At 31.4% G+C, this 19799-nt stretch overlaps 1 protein-coding gene across 1 annotated transcript; it reads left to right on the top strand.

Moving 5' to 3' along the window:
* Nucleotides 1–8381: 8381 nt before the first annotated feature.
* On the top strand, nucleotides 8382–13592 carry LOC137835080 (ubiquitin-NEDD8-like protein RUB2). The gene is made up of 3 exons (XM_068643420.1): nucleotides 8382–8695; nucleotides 11839–12098; nucleotides 13280–13592. Exons 1-3 carry the CDS (start codon nucleotides 8603–8605, stop codon nucleotides 13389–13391), a joined length of 465 nt encoding a protein of 154 aa, XP_068499521.1. The 5' UTR covers nucleotides 8382–8602; the 3' UTR covers nucleotides 13392–13592.
* The last annotated feature ends 6207 nt before the right edge of the window (nucleotides 13593–19799 follow it).

Here is a 19799-nt window from a genome sequence, read left to right as displayed (position 1 = left end):
AATTCTAACCTTTTTGATGTGTGTACTGTGACACTGGTTTACACCAAGCATATTGGAAAGTCTTCTGCCACGCACGCACGGTTTCACCTATCAGATAAAAGAGAAGAAGCTCAGAAAAATCTCTTGAAAGATGGCATTGATTAGCCATAATTCACACATGAAAAAACAGAAGGGGTAAAAACTACCAAAAGGACAGAAATCTAGATGTTCAAGTAAAAAACAGTAACCTTTTGAAATATGAATAATAATTAATGTCATCAATTCTACAAGATTTAAAAATTGATTGGGATTGTATGATATCAATGAATTTGTGTATTTTGATCACGAGAGACAACAACAAAATTCAACTAAGGGTGTTATTATTGCACAGGTTTGAAATGTAAACAGAGTTACTTTGAAACTATGCGCAGAATAAATGTAATATAGATATATTTTATTCATCTTTTTCATATTTATTAGTTGTTTGAATTTTTTAGTTGTTGAAGATCTGGTCATAATTTACCTATATTTATGTCTAGAAACTTGTGATATTATGATATGTTATTATTTTTCAACTCTGGAACTCTATTAAATGAGAAAATCAATAGAGTATAAATCATTTTCTCCAATTATATTATATATCTTCTTCTTTTAATTTATTAAGTATTATTTTAATAATAAATTTAAATTAGAGTCTTTATCTTTGAGAGATCAGTGAGTTGAGAGAAACAGCAATGGAGGGAGATATATACACAATGAGTTCATCACCAATTTTTGATGGTGAGGAATATGAGTTTATGATCAATTATTTTTGAAGCATATTTGATCTTTCGGAGGCAGTAGAAGAAAATTATGGAATTATTGAGTTGTTTGGAAATCTAATAGTAGCTCAGTTGATGTATCATAAGTGTTAGGAAAAAGAGAATGGTTTAATTAAATTAAGAGGGGTGATTTGGTTTTAATTTATTTTTCTAACAAAATTTCACTTTCTTAAGAGATTATTTTTCAAAATTCTTTTAAGACTTGAAAATAGAATATAGTTATTTTGAAGCAAGATTTATTTAAAAATTGGTGCAGTAATACTAAAACAAGATAAACAAGAAAATAATATTTTAGATCCATCGATCATATCCTACATCCAGTCTCAACAAAGTCAACCCTAAAATTATTGGTTCCACTAACTTTCACAAATATACAAATAACCAACTCCTAAACAAATTCAAAGAGGATACATTACAACCCTTGATACGAAGAGGATATTAGTCTTTATCAACTCTTACAAATCTATAAGATGATATACATATTATGAACTCTGCATACAACAACACTAGAACACTTCAGTTACAATACAAAGAACAATGTTACCAAACTTTCTCATAGTAGAAGTAGTCTCAAGATCAATAATTTACACAACCTTTATGTAAATATTTATAGCACAAGCTGACTATTAGAAAATAGATTAAAAGCTTTGATCGTGATTTAAAATCATAATATGATTGTGTAAAAATATTGATCAAAAAGCTCTATTTTTAGAGTTTCGAAAACTCATACTAAAACTGAATCTGATACTTTTAATCGATTATATTCTGAAACTCAATTAAAAATATTCTCTAATTTAATTGATTAAAAAGTATGATAATCAATTAAACCACTAAGACAATATTTTCCAACTTTCTATTTTAATCGATTAAACATGAGATAATGAATTATATCATATTCTAAACCTCATCAGGAACAACTTAATCATTTAAACAAAAAAATGTAACTGACTATTTTGTTCTAAAATCTTGTAAATTTTTTTCTCTTTTCAAAAACTTTTAACTCATTAAATTGATTGTGTGGTGATCTTATGTTTTCTCAAATAAGAATTACACACAAAGCCAAAACATTTTAGACACATATACGATATCTTCATCTTCTATTAACACTTTAAACGGTTCAGTACCTTCTAGACGGTCTAAGACCCATTAGACAATTTTGTAATAAGGTGTGAAATATTTTCTAACAATCTTACTAAACATGCAGAATAAGGCGAAAATACATTGGATGGTCTATTAAGATTAAATCTTTTATACAATCATGTAGTATTAGAACTGTTAAAAGGTCTCTTAAAGTGAAGTTTTTTTTTATCAAAGTTTTCATGTTAGGCATCAATATGCAACTTGATATCTCAGTTAGGCTGACACCTCAAGTAATAACAATCATCTGCCATCACATGAAAAAAAATATTATTAATAAAAAAGAAAAAAAAATGGGGGGACTAGACCAAAACCCATATGTTAACAAAAATGATACATAGGTAGACTATACTTAGTAATAAAGAATTCTAAGAGTAGACTAGATGGAAGCCTATTATACCAATGAAATGATTCTCTATGAATAAATCCTAAATTAGTCAACTTATCAGCACATGCATTCCCTTCACGAAAAATGAGTAACCCTAAACCCGATTTTCCCACGGTAATTAACACAAGTATTCCATCGATTATGAAGCATCCATAGAACATTAGTCCTAGCAGTAAACACAACACAAACCAAGGCAGAATCACATTCAAACCATACATTAGTAAGCCCCATCGTTTGAGCTTCCTTCATAGCATGTATAACTCCATAAAACTCAGTAACCAATAAACTCCCCCATACTCCCACGTAAAATACCTCCACAAGTAGCAAGGTCAGGATATCCCCTAGCAACCCCATCAGTGTTAATTTTAACCCAGCCTAGTGAAGGGAACTCTCATCTAATAGGAAGAGGATGAAGAACTTTACCAATACGAGTATTAATACCAAAAAACTTAATCACGTTGAAATCCAACATGCATTCTTCATTGAAGCTTCAGACGAATTTCCCACTAGACAAGTTAAATCTTTAATTACCGAAATAGTCCTAGAAACATCAATCTTATCCTGAAATCTAGCATAATTTCTCATACGCCATATCTTCCAAACATAAAAAGTTATCACAACAAGCTTAATCAATTTAACCAAAGGACTATCATCACTCTTAATAAAACAAAGAAGATCATCCTTATTAGAGAAATGAGAAGTAAGAAAAATCTGTCGAACTCAACTCCAAATATGCAAAGCATTAGAACATTCAAAAATAAATGTTGAATAGATTCCTATTGTTTTTCATAAAGTGTACACATAGAACATATATGTAAACCTTTATTTTGAATATGTTGATCTGTAGGAAGCCGCCCGTGAAAAACTTTCCAAAGTACTACATTTTTTGAAGGCGGAATATATGAAGACCAAATGAATTTACCCCAACCACAGGGAGCTCTTGGTTCCATGAAAAAAGTCCTAGCCAATTTAAGAGTGAAACGACCAGACTCATCTAGAATCCAATTAGGAATATCCTGTTTCTTCGTAACCATGATATGATTAAAAAAATGAGGCATGTGTTGTAAAGACAAGAGAATATTCCAATCACAACCAGTCCAAAACTAAGATATTGTATCTGGAATGCTAGCACCATCAGATAACCCTGCAATATTTGCTAAAGAAGTAGTAGAACACCATTTATCATTTTAGAAATTAACAAAAGTACCTGTATCAACAATCACTGGTGCAGAAAAGCAAAACGAGTGCGGCTATTTTACATTTATAAGCGCGGCTATATAACCGCATTTGATGAGCACGCATTTGTAAATGGAAGAGATAAAAAGGCAGCTATATATATAGCCGCATTCGTAAATTCGATTTATAAATGCGGCTATTTACATAGCCGCATTTATAAATCGCATTTACGATAGGCATTTAGGGTTTCTTTTCTTTTTCGCTGTTGTTTGGGTTTCTAATCAAAGTTCTCAACTTTGATCTTTTCCGAAAAAACATGGTCATTATTTTAGCATTTCTTTTGATCTCTTGGTGCATATTATACATCTTCGTATTTCATCGCAATGGAAGTCCAAAAAACGCAAATAAAAATTCTCCAATGAAACGCAAATATATGACGGAGCAAGACGACAACAACGACGAGGAAAGCATAGCAGAAAGTGCAAACAAAAACCTTCCCAAGCATGACCTTAGCAATGGCATAAGAGAAAACATAAGAGAATCACAAAACATACAAAAATCAATGGTGAAGAAGAAGAGAGGAAGATAATGCTTACCGATGGCACGAAGGCAATGCAAAGAAGAGAGGAAGAAAAGAGGAAGCACATAAGAGAAACGAAGCGTGAGAGAAAGGAAAGTATTAAAACGTAAGTGGCGCGTTTCTGAATTAGGGTTAAAAAGGTTTTAAGAATGCGGCTATTTGTAAAGCCGCATTCATAAATCAAGCGTTTGGATTTACAAGGGCGGCTATTTGTACAACCGCTCTTGTAAATCAAAACGCTTTGAGTTACGAGGGCGGTTATACAAATAGCCACACTTCGTTTATGGGCTATATTTTAGTTCTTAATTATATAACAAATGGTGTAGTTGTATAATTTATAATTATGCTTAAATAGTTATATAATTACATTTGCTATATAATTTATGATTGTATAATTTATAGTAATAATTAAATAATTTCTCATATAAATATATAATTATATTTAGTGTATAATTAATACTTATAACTCATTATATAATTTAAAATTAAAATTTATTATTTATTCTATAAATTATAATTTATAATATAAATATAATTTATTATATAGTAAAATATAAAACATAATTTGTTCTTATCGGTTGACTTTCTCGCCAGTTGACTTTAATGACAAGTTTTAGCTCCGGTCTGTCTCCTCTGGAATTTGTTCTACATCTTGTTGCATTGGAACGTGGCTCCGTTGAAACAGAGGGGATTCTACCTATTGATCACACTCCGACGATCAAGTCAATGAGAACTAACTAAAATCAAATAAGTATTCAGTTTCAGACTTAGAAACAGCGTACCTTTACGTGGGGTCTCAAGCCCCTTTTATAACTTATCTTTGTACAAAGAGGGTCTCCCCAAAAGCAAATTATAAGTTGAGAGGCATTAACTACAATGTACCTGATGTTAACCGTCCGAGTTGAGGTGCCATTTGAAAAAGTCGTCCTCAGCTCGACATATCACGTACTTCCACCTGATCTCCCAAAAAGCCAAACAAGCAACCATCGTACAACTTTAACTGGTCAGGAGACAACAACAATTTTTGAATGTCGACCAGAACATCACATCAGCTGAGCTCCCCTGGTCGATGAGAACTTGATGTACCATTCTTTCAACGGTGATGACAAATATCACCACCGGATCATCTTCGTGAGGGATCATGTCCTCCAAGTCAGAGCTTGTAAAGCAAAGGGTGAGCTCTAATGAATGGTCAGGTCTCCTCGCCTCCACTATCATCACTTCTCTCGCGTATCTCTTACGTTTGAAGGTAGTGCACCCTCCTCCCGAGAATCCTCCTGAGATGGTGTTCAGCTCTCCATGGACCGGTACCTCATGCACTTAGGTCCTAGGAGCAACCTCTTCCTTCGACCCTTCCTGGTCCCCTCAAGATATTCCTTCAAGAATCCGTCCTTCACCAAACCTGCCAATTGGTAACCCAGAGCTATACATCACTCAACGTCGTGCCCAAATTCCTTGTGGAATTCACACCAAACCTCCTTTCGTGGCCCTAGATTCCTGTCAGACTTTTGAGGGAATTTTAGCTTTTCCACGACCCCTGAGATGCTAAGAAATTCCTTGTAAGACATTCGAAACATGGGTCGAAATGCCAAATCTTCTCTTGCCTTGGGCACGTTTTTCCTGGTTGGGTATGGTGCGCACCTCGAGTTTGTCCTCTACTCGATTGTGGTTTTGTTGACCCTTAGAGATCGGGATCAACTACCCTCATTGGTCTTGGTCTGCCCTAGATACAAGTTGTTGTGCTTCACGGACACTGCCTCCTCCGCGTTGATATGGGTGACAACCCATCATCGTATTTCAGCAAATGTCTCTGCCGGATTCCTGATCAATAAGTCACTAAATGGTTCTACCATGACTTCCTGTTCGAAGGCGTTGACCATTAGGGCCTCATCATGGGTTTGGAGCTTCACTGTAAATGCCTAGAACTCGTTTAAATAGCTTTTAAGAGACTCACAGTCTCTATTTCACGTTGAAGAGGTCAAATGAAATCAGAGGTTTAGCTTGGTTGACATAGAACTGTTCCCTGAACAACTCAAAAAATTGGTCAAAGAAGGTGATGTGGCCATCAGGAAGCCCACTAAACCACTGGAGGGTTGTACCTGTGAATGTACCTATGAACATCTTGCATGGATAACATTTGTTCCCCCAAAAATAATCATTTGGGCATTGAACGTTGTAAGATGGTTTTCAGGGTCTTCTACTCCCGTGAAAACGATATTAGGCATGATGTAGTGTGACGGCATAGGCGCATCCATGATTACCTACGAAATAGCTTGAGACGAGATCTCAGGGGCGCATTTGAACCTCGCTCCCTTGTAGAGTGTTGATCAAGTTGCAGTAGATTCTTGCGCAATTCCTCGTTGGCCTTGCGCAATTCCTCACTATTTGCTCATGACGCATCTATCTCCGCCATCAGTTGACCTTGCCTAAGCACTTGCTCGGCTCGAGCTTCTGCAATAAGCTTTCTTGTCCGTCTTTAGCCTCTGCCATTAGCATTTCCTGCTCGGCTTTGGCTTCTACCATCAGCCTTTCCTGCTCGGCTTTGGCCTCTTGTTGGATCCACTCCTGTTCTCGCCTGTACTACTCGTTGGCTTCTTGGAGAGCTCTCATAGTGTCCATGAGTTGTTGTAGGGTGGGGCGTCATTCCCTTTAGATCCCAACGGTCCTTGCCTAGTGTTCCTCGTATCGCTGGAAAACTCAAACACAACTGTGGATGGGATTAAGTTTTATCGAGCCCCACGATGGGTGCCAAATGTTCTCGCTGGTTGACTTTCTCGTCGGTTGACTCTAGTGACAAGTTCTAGTTTCAGTCTGTCTCCTCTGGAATCTATTATATGTCTTGTTGCATTGGAGCATGGCTTCGTTGAAACATATGAGACTCTATTTGTTGATCACACACACCGACGATCAAGTCAGTGAGACTAAAATCAAATAAGTATTCAGTTTCAGTCTCAGAAGCAACGTACCTTTACCTGGGGTCTCAAGCCCCTTTTATAGCTTATCTCTTGTAACAACTTTCCCTCATGAGAATTTAATCTCAACCGAAAGCATACGTAACAAAAAACATTATGTTTAAGGGTACCTCCACTCAGGGTGCTACAACAAAAAATAATCTTATCTCTAATGAGAATATAAAATAACAATAGAAAAACCACCTGCTAACGGGGCACCACTTATCTTTAGCTGCTAACTGTAGGAAAACATTATGTTTACGTGGGCACTCTTACTCATAGTGCAACATTATCTTTCACTATGCATGCAACTTAACCACTATGTGCCTTAAACACTCACTTAGGTTAAAATATTTACGTGACTTAACCACTATGTGCACTAACACACACCTTTAGGTTAAGAAATATCTTTTACTAATAACCTTATATTAGCATATCAAAATATTATTTCAATTATTCTCCAACGGGCTTACTAACATAACTAAGTCAAACTCATGACCCACTTTATAAGCCCAACAGTCAAGCCGACCTACCCACACCGTGCACCAAGCTCCGACTACTGAACACTGAGCACTCTGTCCAGTACCAAATTTATAATTATATGATAAATAAGAATTTTATAATATAATATAATTTATTATTTCTTATAAAAATTTATATAGTTTATTACATAATTATAGAAATAATTAATATATGTATATATATAATTATGTAATTTATATGTACTTTATAATTTATAAAAAAATTAAGGTTTTTAGAATTTATATTAAATTTATTTTATAAATTATAATTATAGTAAGTTTTATAAAGTTGAGTAATTCTGTTATGAAATAATTTTTAAAGTTATATATGTTTATGATTTATTTAGTAACTTATATAATAAATTTTATAAAATCTATATCTTTAAACATAAATAAATTTATAAAATATAAATAATAAATTTATACTACATCAAATAATATTGCTTTAAAAAAACTTTAAAATATGATAATTTTGTAAGGATGATGTGCAATGATTGCATGTAATAGTAAACAATTTGACAGTTCAAAATATCCTTATCTACTCTTAAATTATTTAAAACTTTTAGTGGTTACTAGTCAAAAGATGTTATGAGATTATTATTTTTTAGAAGATTGTTGGTTACTAATTTATATTTTTATTATATAATAAAACTACTATTAATGATGGTTTAATTAAAAAATGTATTCTATATAAATTTTAAAAAAAAATAAAAACCTAATAATATTTATGAAATTGTAGGACTTTACATAACTCAAAATTAAATAAGCTTGAAGTCTTTTAGCTTAAGTACAAAAAATGTAAAAAATAAAAATAAAAATATTGAACAAGTTGTGTGAGCTTCCAAACAAAGAGTGTATAATTGAGGATCCGATCTCCTTACTGTTTTCTCCCCGTCCCCATACAACACACAACACAAACATTGCTTACAACTTACGAACTACAAATACCCCTCTCAGAGGCACTAACCAAACAATTTCTCACTCTCATTCTCTCTCTCATTCCCCTTCTATCTCTCTCTCTCACTCCCCCTCTCTCCCCTTCCATCAACATGCAGATCTTTGTTAAGACTTTGACCGGAAAGACCATCACGCTGGAGGTCGAGAGCAGCGACACCATTGACAACGTCAAAGCCAAGATCCAGGTTCTCTCTCTATCTCACTTTCTTTCCTTGATAACAGCTTTTGATTCCTTTGGCCTAGGGTTTTACGAGTTTTATTCTTTCATTTCTCTGCGTTTCTTTTGCACTCATTCAATTCGAGGGTTTCTAATTCCAACTTCAGTATGCGTGTGTGTGGGAGGTCTGGAGTTGAATTCTGGGTACTATTGGATTAGTTTATTCTAAAAATGGCCTAATTACTGGGTTGATTGTTATGTCTGCACAATATGTATGTTTTAGAAACCATTTGATGTAGTCCGTGTGCCATTATAAGAATGTAAATGGTTAAATTGAAAAGTGTGTGCAGGAGCACAGGTTTAAAAAGTGTCTTTATAATTAAAAAGTATGAGTGGCTAAACCTTAACACAGTTTTATGTAAGGATTGTAAGATACTTGTTGTATTTTGTCTGCAGAGATTTGAAGTTGAATGACACTATGTTTGTTGATTTCTGTTGCTATAGATATTATTTATTTAAAGGCTTGTAATAGTCTATGACTGTTACGGGTTGATATACTTGATGCTCAATTATAAGCGAACTTGCACGCTGCTAAGAATTTAGGTAGTCTGGAAAGCATGTCAGAATCACCATCACCCGGGAATGATCTCTTTTGTATCCAGATCTCAGTAAATAAGTTTTTTGATACACATTAGTAGACTTAGATATGTTTAATTCAATTTTTTGCAAGTGTTCTGCGTGTTTCCTCTATTTGTTGTTGCATTTGACAAATTTGGGTAGTATGTAACTCTCTGAATAAGGCTGGACATGTTTGGACTTGAGTTTAGTATGGAAAGCTAAACTGCTAAATGTCATGTGGTTTTTAAGACTGAATCTGATTAATTGTTGGCAAATGAGTTTTGGGTGTTCAGTAGCTGACGATGAACCAATATTGAATTAGTGAAAAACTTATCTTTTACTTGTGAATGATTTTAAAGTGTGAAAAACCCATCAAAGGGACTAATATCAGAGTTTAATTGAAGAAATAAATAATCTAAAATAATGAGACTTAATAGATTAGATGAAATGCATTTCATATTTTGCCCACAGTTTTATGAAAGTCACAAAATTTAGAAGTTTTAAGCACCTGTATCCATTTCAAACCCATTTAAAAAAAAAATTGAACCCTTAAATCTGGTTTTATTCTACATACTGGGTTTAAACCAGTTTACCACTGATATAGAACCAGTTTGTATCCTGTTATCTAGTTTTAAAGTTTGCAAGACCCTAGAGGTTGCAATTAGTCTATACCTAATCTCCAACTCTGGAAGTATATACTAGACTTTCCTTTTCTTCACTTGAACATTGCCTTTTTGAAATGTGGACAAACCAGGCCAAAGAAAGATAACATATAGAGCTATTTTTTATTGTTGACATGGTCACTGAAATAGTAACAGTATGACATAAGAAAAAATGGCATGAGTGGTTCTGAATACTATAAAATATAAATCATCTAGTAATCTGGTTTGTTGTTAAGTAACTAGGTCAGATCAGTAAGGGTCTTTTAAAACTTATTATTTCTAGTTTCTAGCTATGCAGTACCCTAAGTACACTATATATTCATATACAAACTTTCTACAACATTTTCCTATTGCATTTACTTTTGTTTCCATTATTTCAGCCGTAATTATATTCCTTACAAAAATGGCAGCACCTTATATGTACTATGTCTATTAAGTCTTTCGTTGCCATTTTGATTTCCCTGAAATGAACCAAAAAACCAATGTATAAGCATTGGAACTTTCACCAAATGAATTAGGGAAATATTTGCAATATAAATATAGATTAAAATTAATTTGACACAGTTGCATCTATCAAATTGATATATTTTAAGGATATTATCCTAAAGCAGTAGAGGAAGAATGAAAGTTAAGGGCACACTGTTGTTCCTGGCTAAAACCAGTATCAATCAACCAAGATATTGATTAAATCAATCAGTCTGAATGGTTACACAGTACTGCAGTCAAATAATATGTTGGAATTCATATCCAAATGCATGCAGCAAAATTACTTTGACTAAAGTGGTAGTTTCTGTGAACATTTACCATTAAACAATGAGTGTTACAACAGAAGCATTCTAAAAATCTAGACTGAAGAAGGATAAATAGAGTATTCTATTAATCCAGTTGGACAGCTTATTGATAAAGGCTTCATGGTATCAAATATAAGAGAATTATATTGAATCCTATGAATGCAAAAGCTATACAGTTGTTTTAATAAGTGTTGTGAAACTTGACCTGGTTGAGGGAATGGGTTAATGAGTTAGAGGTTGGACTGTTTGTCCTTAGTACAGTTTAACCGGGTTTATATTATAGAAAAGAAAAATATATATGTATCTGACATAGTTTGACTAATCTACCCCAAATTTCAAATAATATCTTACTAAGGATAATTTCATAGTCAACGTGTAAAATCACAATTCATTATTAAATAACACAACAAAAAGATTAATAATCTTCCCAAAATATATGTATGCATGATCAAATTCAAGATATGATATGCTTATAAATTATTTTTTTAATTTATTTTAATAATCATACCAAAATTTATTTATACACAATTAAGAACTTTTTTTATAGGTGGTCACATCTCATGCATTTAGATATTGGATTCTTTTAATCAAAGTTTCCAAATGGAATTATAATCATTATTTTTATCCAATGTTATCTGAAGTTTTTCATTATTAACCTAATTGAATAAATAGATTTTTTAAACGAAATTTTGCTTATATATATTGATATTGGATTTATCAACTATGACTTACCTGGAAATAGTAGTCTTTTGGGCTTGAAATATATGAGTTCCAACAAAGATTTTTGGGGGATGATTTGCCTGCAAATTTTTCTTTCTTTCAGTCATTGACTGACAGGCATGACCGTGTAATTTGTCCTTCCACTCATTACCAACAACATTAATCATTTTTTGGGCTTAATCTTTTACCCTTGCCCGTTCCATTTCCAGTGTTCTCCCTTATGTGCTGATAAACTCATCTTGACTGGACTGAAAATACTTGATAAATATGTATTGCAGATGGATAGGTCCAAATACACTTGAGCTTCTCTTCCAAGGGAGCCTTTATGTGTGAGTTATATCATCAGTTTCTAATAACTTTGGGTGGAATATGTTTTGTAGGACAAGGAAGGTATCCCTCCTGATCAGCAGAGGTTGATTTTTGCTGGTAAGCAACTGGAAGATGGTCGCACACTTGCTGATTATAACATACAAAAGGAATCAACCCTTCACTTGGTTTTGAGGCTCAGGGGAGGAACCATGATTAAAGTGAAGACTCTGACTGGAAAAGAAATTGAAATCGACATTGAGCCAACTGATACGATTGATCGGATCAAGGAACGAGTAGAAGAAAAGGAAGGAATTCCACCTGTGCAGCAGAGGTTTTCTCTCTTTCTGTATATTTATTTTTAGCTTAACTGCCTTTGGTAATTCAACAGCACATGATTGAACTCTTACATGGAAACGTGCATGTCACTTGTAAACTACAAAATGCTTATGTTTCTGATTATATTTTTGAATCATTACCTGTCAATTATTTTGATACATAAAGATAGATATTAGATCCATGCATGTAGACATCATTGATTCAATATCTTGGCGTACGTTATTTTGAGCTTCCTGTAGAAGGGTTATGATTGACAATCATATGGTCTAGTGAAATAGATTTATAAGCAATCTTGCCACCGATGAAATGAAATGATAGAAAAAGAAAAAAAATATTTGGCCTTGTTCTTTTCGGCTTTTTAATAAAATTCATTTATCACTTTGTTTATATTAATATGATTTCTGGACACCAATGTTGGTATTTTGTTTAGCTTTTTCCAGATTTTGCTTTGAAGTAGAAGCTCCTCGAATCAGCTTCTATAGAGGTCTTTGTTTTGTTCTTGGGGCTTTGTACATTGAAAAATTTAATTTAATTTTTAACAACTGTTTGCATTCAACTGTAAGGTATGGAATTCAAGTCTCACTTAGACATGGGACTCTAGTGTTGGTGTATGCCTTGAACTCTTCAACTAGACTGGCTAGCTTTTTTGTAGTAGTTTCCGAAGGTTCTTCTAAAAAATTTCTAAGATTGTATTCAGCCTGACCATTCCTTTTATAGAAAAGAGAATCCTAAACAAAAGTTGGGTTACAAACGCTAAGCCTAGGTTAGTGTATTATATAAAAAAAAAGTTGGAAATGCTTACTTATCCTTATTCATCCATAAATTTATGCCCCAGCTGAATTTGAAAGTTATTGTTAATAGTACATTGCTTGCTTCTTGTCATTGTTATATTCATAGAAGTTCCGTCAAATTGTAAAGCTTGCATACTCATTGATGACGGTGAATCTTCTGGTGAATGCCTAATTGCCAATGTCGTATATCAGTTGCATTTGATTTGCTTGATATTCTAGAGTATCAGTGAAATTAGGGTTTAGGGTACCAGTGAAATTTTATCCTCGTTCTTTTATCTGAAGTATTTGATTATATCTGAGGTTTCACTTTAACTACTATATAAATAGAGAAAGTATTTTATTGTATTGGAAACATCAGAATCTTATGAGTTGCATTTTGCTGCAGACTCATATATGCAGGTAAGCAGCTTGCTGATGACAAAACAGCTAAAGAGTACAACATTGAGGGTGGTTCAGTACTTCATTTGGTGCTTGCATTGAGGGGTGGTATTTATTAATGTAGATGCATATCAGAACCTAAAGGCTTGAAAGGAAGCTCTATACCTGTCCTTCTCCGAAGACATCACTTTTCTTTTATGCGCTTGGTTTTGTAATTGAGGCTACTATTGGTAGTCAGTAACTCGGTATCTTTCGAATTGTATGCTCTTCAAAACCCTATGTTGGCCTTTAAAATGAGTATCTGGACCAATGATTTATAACCCTAGTTTCGAACATGATTATGTTAAGCTTCTTTCTTCCTGCACCTCCATAATTTCTTCTGGCATCCTATACTTCTTAAAATACCACAAATACCCTTTATTTTATTGATTTTTTAATTTTATTTTAGAATGGGTGATTTGGAAAAAAATTATATTATAGAATCTGGAAGGTATTTTTGGTTTGGAAATGCCTTTCAACTTTTATATATTTTGGATTATAGAATTTTGAAGGTATTTTCAGGATATTTTCAGATTGCAGAATTTGAAAAGTATTTTTGAATTATAGAATTTGAAAAGTATTTTTGATTTGAGAATACTTTTCAAATTTTGTAATCTAAAATGTATTTTTTAATAGATTTTTTTTTTGGATTGTATAACTAAGAATATGCTGTTTTTGGATTGTACAATTTGGGAGGTATAAATAGGAAAATAAATATTTTTAAATTATAAAATTCAGAATGTAATTTTTAGAATGTAATTTTTAAGGACAAAATGTTTTTCTTCCTGTTCTAAAGTGTAAGGAGAAGTTACGGGGAGGTGTGGAAGAATCAGCCTTATGTTAACATCAGGGCATTTCTACCCGAGGTGCAGGTAGAAAGCACCCAACATATTAACTCGGTCCCCAATGAAATATGGGTTAGGAATGAATCCATTTTTAAATAGTATTACAAAATTAGTAAATCAAGAAAATTTAATTTTGAAACTTAATAGCTGATTATAAAAATTTTCTTTTTATGGATCTTTACAATTTTAAACAGTAACGAGTTAGAAAAAATTGTGGATTTCTTTTTTAAGACTGAACTTCAATTTAGTTCAAGAAAAAAACAATTTCTTCTTCCACCTCTATATTTTCTTCCTGCACCTCCATAAATCTTTAATTCCATACATTTCAAATTCCAAAATTTGGAATACAATTTTGTATTCTATTATCTAGAACTTGAAATACAATTTTGAACTTAGAAAATACTTTCTGAACTCTAAAATTTTGCATACAAAATTGTATTATAAATTCTAAAGTTCAAAATTTTATAATCTAGAAAAAGGGAAAGATGAGTGTCAGTGAAAAAGGATAAAGAAAAAAGCAAAATTGTCATCTCACATCTTTTATTCAGTTCTTTTATGGAGGAGTAGGAAGAAAGTATAGGAAGTGCAGGAAGAAATTTTCCAAGAAGAAAAGTGACCAAGTTGATGAGTTTACACAACTCCATGCAACTTTTGACCGGTTTGGTTGCGCAGGTTGATCGTTGAATTTTCCAATTTAACTCATAAGTGAGTTTCACGGATTAATTTGTCGGGTCCAATTTTGACATGGAAGTCTATTTTACCTGTCTCGGTGACTTAAGGAAAAGGAATGTTGATGTTTGTGGTTTCGTTTTGAAATGGTGGTAATTGGAGATTATTTTAAATTTTAGTGTTAGGAGGCTGTCTCTCATATGCATTTTTATAGTGTATTTGTTTCCATGTCTTTACACATCCACATTTTTATGTGAAAGAAGATACCTTCTGCATAATTGATGAACTTCACATCGTTAAAAGATAGATCAACTTTAAAATGGTGAATTTAACTTTCAAAATTTTATTAAAAAATAGCCTAGAATGAAGTTTTCAGAAAAATGTCTGATTAAAATATTTTTAAAATATAAAATAACACATTAAAATCCAATTACACTTTTAAAAACCAATAAAATGAATCAATTAAATTTTTCTTATCAAAATTTTAATTAATTAAAAATTCGTTCAATCAAGAAACATAAAAAAAAAAATTAGAACAAAAAAAAATTCACACTTTTTTTATACTAGTTCACTTTTCTATATAAGAACTACATCCAAATTTTTCAGTTACTTACACCACATCAAAGTTAATGGTTATCAACTAAATTTTTTTCAACAAATATCTATGGCGGCATTCTCGGATACAATTAGCATCCCACTCACCAGACCAGTGCAACAACACTATAGAAACATTTCTAAAACTTTTTTTTTTCTATTTATGTTTTGACTCTTTCTCACATTGAGGACACCATTTGACTCAAGTGTGGGGGAGGATTTTAGTTTCTATTTCATTTTTTTAGTTTTTGTTTTGGTTTCAGTCTTTTAGTTTATGTTTTCTATTTTGTAATATTTTTTATTTTGAAAACAAATATTTGTGTACTGGTTTTAGAATGATGTTTTAAGTAATCATTATAGTTGTACTGATTAGATTTTGTGCATTATCTATTTGTTCTAACCTTACTGATTTGCTAATTTGGTTCGTTTGATGTTCCAATTTTACTTAAGCTTGTCATGTTTTTCTCTTTTAAGTTAGCTTTAGTTTCTGATTTACCATTTTTAATTTGTTTTTTTGAGTTTACCTACCATTTACAAATTGTTCTTACCATTTGCAAACTGTTCTTCAATTATAAGATAAGTTTATGTTGCTATTTTATAATAGCTTATTGTTTTAATTTGCTATTTTTGTCTAAATTTGGATACACAATTTTTCTTTTTCTTTTTCACTGTTTTCATTGGAAAAAAATTTGTTTTTAAACCATTTGTGAGTAGTTTTTTATTTAGCAATCATAGTTTGAAATCTTAAACCTGATTGAATTATTCATAACATAGAAGTTAACTAGCTTTTCATAAAAAAGTTAGATGTTAGGATTAATTTTTGATAGAATTAATCTTAGTGAGACTAGAGACTAGGGCTTGTTTTATTATTGTGTGATTCACTCATGTTTGTAAGTTTTCTAAAACTTGATCTGACTCCTTTGAAATACTTGATCTTTATATATTCTTGAAATGATTTAAGCAATATTTGTTTTTCATTTACTTGACGAAAATGACTCACCTCTTATAATTTTCCTTTTAACATCCTTTGAGCCTCATTAACCTTTTCTTTGATGATTTTGTAAAGATACCAGACCATTTTTTACCCATCAAACTGAAAGTCTAAGAGTTTTGATGATAATAAATATTATAAGATGTGTTGTGATGTATAACCATGCTCACTCATTTACAAAACTATTAGAAACTATAGATCAGACGATGCAATGAATGCATGTGCTAGAATATATAGTGAATCCACATCAAATACTATCTAAGAAAGAATAAAGATGATTTTACACAAAGTAACAGACAATGACAAGAATGAGTACAATACTAAGTTAGAAATATCAGACGATGTTTCAATGAACTAGTCAAACGATAGTCATACTGTGAAAAAATTGTTTGAAAGGTCTCATCAAGATAGTAGACGATGTCTAGAAAAGAACTCGATGAACTATGCTATTAAGCGGTACACTTGAAAGACGAAGAGAGCATCAACAATGCACCAAACAATGATCAAGTCATGCACATGATAGACAGTGATGCGCGATTTAACAGTGAAGTTTCCAAACTTGGAATTTCTATTCTATATATTACTCAAATGATTATTATATCCTTTCTATACTTGTTTTAATATTATGAAACTATTGAAAATGTTTTTCTAATCAAAACGAATAGCTGAATCCAAAAATAAAATGTATTTGAAGAAAAGATACAGGGCACAACTATGTTCATGAATATATTATGCTTAAATGTTTATGAAAAAAAAATTTATATATATATATATATATATTCTGAGGGTTTACAAATTGATTTTGTATACAACTATATAATTATTGATTAGTTCAAAGGCTGTATAGGAAAGTTTTCAGAAAACAAAGTATAAAAATATATAACATGTCAAGAAGAATATAAAACGAGATTAAATCTAGTTATGTTCAAACATTTTAGTTTAAGTTTAATATGGAAAGTGTTGATAATATTTATGAATTTATATATGAGAATAGAAATATTAAGATATTGTTTTCAACAATACTTATGCTTTAATATAGAAATTATATTGATTGTTGAGTTTCAAAAATGTTTTTAAATGTATTTTAGAATATCAATTCGCACACAAGTAAATATAGAGTTTTCATACTCAAGCATCTATGAGAATTTTTGAAGCTTATTACAAGCCTTAATCCTAAAAAACCATGATAAACCTAGCCTTGGAATTTTGAGCTATTGAATTGTATTGGAAATTGGTTGAAAAGATAAGTGTAAGGGTGTTTACCTTTAACTTTATGAGATGTGGAATAAATCTGAATATGTAAAAATGGGTTCCAAAGTAGATTGAAAAAAGAGAAAAAAGATGAAAAGGAAGAAAAGAAAATAAGAATAATAGTGATATGGAAAAGAAAGAAAAGTAGAATAAAGAGGATAAAAACAGAAAATAGAAGTTAAATAAAAAGAAAAATTTTGGTATAATAGTTGATTAGACTACTACCTATCTTTGAACTTTTCCACATTGTTATTCATTTCCTTTTAAGCCTTGAATACTTTCAATTATCTCAGTTAAATTACAATTGATGAGAAAATTTTGAGCTGCATTTTTTTTTCAAGCAATGGAAATTAGAGGTTTTTCAAGCCTACGAGAATACTTGCATTCGTGATGTGTTTTTATGATAACCACTTGAGTAGGGATGATAATGCAGGCTAGTCTGCTCCTTTAGGTCAATCTTGTATAAGATGTAGCTTGTGGGCTTGCGGACCAACCTGCATAAGGAAACTATTTTTAAAAAAAGAAATTCATTAATTATAAAAAAAAACGATTTTTCCTATTGAAAAATTAAATTTTATCCATGTTTTAATTCATTCAATTAAGATAAAAATATGAATTCAAGTATTTTTTATTTAAGTATTAGAAGACTTGATTAAAAATAATTGAAGTTTTTTTTTGCATCTATTTTTTCTTTATATGTATGTAAACGTATCAAAGTATCTTATCAAAATTTTGCTACAAAATATTTTAATGAGCATGACTAATTTTTTTAAAAATATCTTATTGAAATTTCTTATTAATTTTTTAAAGAGTATCTTATTAAAATTATTAACAAATTTTAAATAGAAGACTTTACTTAAAATAAAATAAAGGTCACATTGTAATAATGAATGAGTGAAATATGATTTTTTTTGCAGAAAAAATAAAATAATTATCTTTTTATTTATGCGGGTCAGCAGGCCAATCCACCATGTCTTACTATTGGCCCGCACGGACTGCGAGTTATGCGGAACAAGTCTAAACGGATCAACAAACTAGATTAATGAGTCTGTTTCACACTTTTTGGTAACAGATCGTGAAGCAGTCTGCATGACCCACTCTGCATTGTCATCCCTTGAGAGAATAAGTGAAACACTTACCTTAATTAAATTTTATGAATTTTGTGATGAAATCATGTTCTAGTATAAGCGTGGAAGTCCTACAAAATCCAATTCGTGGGAAGTTTAATTTCCCATAAATGATTTTTCTAATATAAAACTACTTAATATTGTCATGAGTTCGTATATGTGGGAAATTATATTATCACCCACAATTAATTTCAATACTTATCTTTCTCAATGTACTATTTAAGTTTCCTACAAATATATGCGTAAAAAAATTAAAAATATTCGTGAGAAATATGTCATGGAAAATAATTTTTGTATCCATAAAAAAAATCAACTATTATATACTACACTTTCGTCTGGGAAATTTCTGTTGATATTATTTTACAAATTAGATAAGAATTTAATAAATAGTGTATTTAGAAAGAGACACAATAAACGTCGTTCTCCAACAAACAATGTCCTCTCTTTTCAGATTCTACTTGCGCTCGACGACAATTTGGTGGATTTTGTAATTTTAATTTGTTATTTTGGATTAGGGAACAAAATTAATAAAAAATTAACTTATTTTTTAACAATTCGTATAAAAAAATCCTAAATAATAAAAAAATATTTTTAATAATTAATATGTTTTAATCTATATGTAAAATTTGTATGTAACATACTAATTTTATTACCTACCCATTTTATTTATGATATCTAGGAACCATTTTGTTGGACAAGTAGTGGTGTCACATCACATCTTATATAAATGACTATTTAGGTCCGAATATAAATGTGTACATAAATATTCAATATTCTTAATTGCAAAAGGATATATTTCTGATTGCTTCCGTAATTAGCACAAGTAAAATCAATTAAATGGTTTAGACTAAGAAACTTTGAAATCATATCTTGTTAACGGAAGTGTTAAGGAAATAGTCGCCAATGAAGCTGCGGAAGGAGATGCCGAAGTTCGCAAGCCGCTGATATTTCTTCGCACGTTTTATTTATTTTTTTACTTTTTTTATTAACCTCAACATATTCTATTATTAG

The sequence above is a fragment of the Phaseolus vulgaris genome, chromosome 5 (assembly GCF_051622355.1).
Source record: "Phaseolus vulgaris cultivar YP4 chromosome 5, ASM5162235v1, whole genome shotgun sequence".
NCBI classification, from domain to species: domain Eukaryota; kingdom Viridiplantae; phylum Streptophyta; class Magnoliopsida; order Fabales; family Fabaceae; genus Phaseolus; species Phaseolus vulgaris.
Note: the sequence above shows the minus strand (reverse complement) of the source record. Positions and strands in the feature narration are given on the sequence as shown.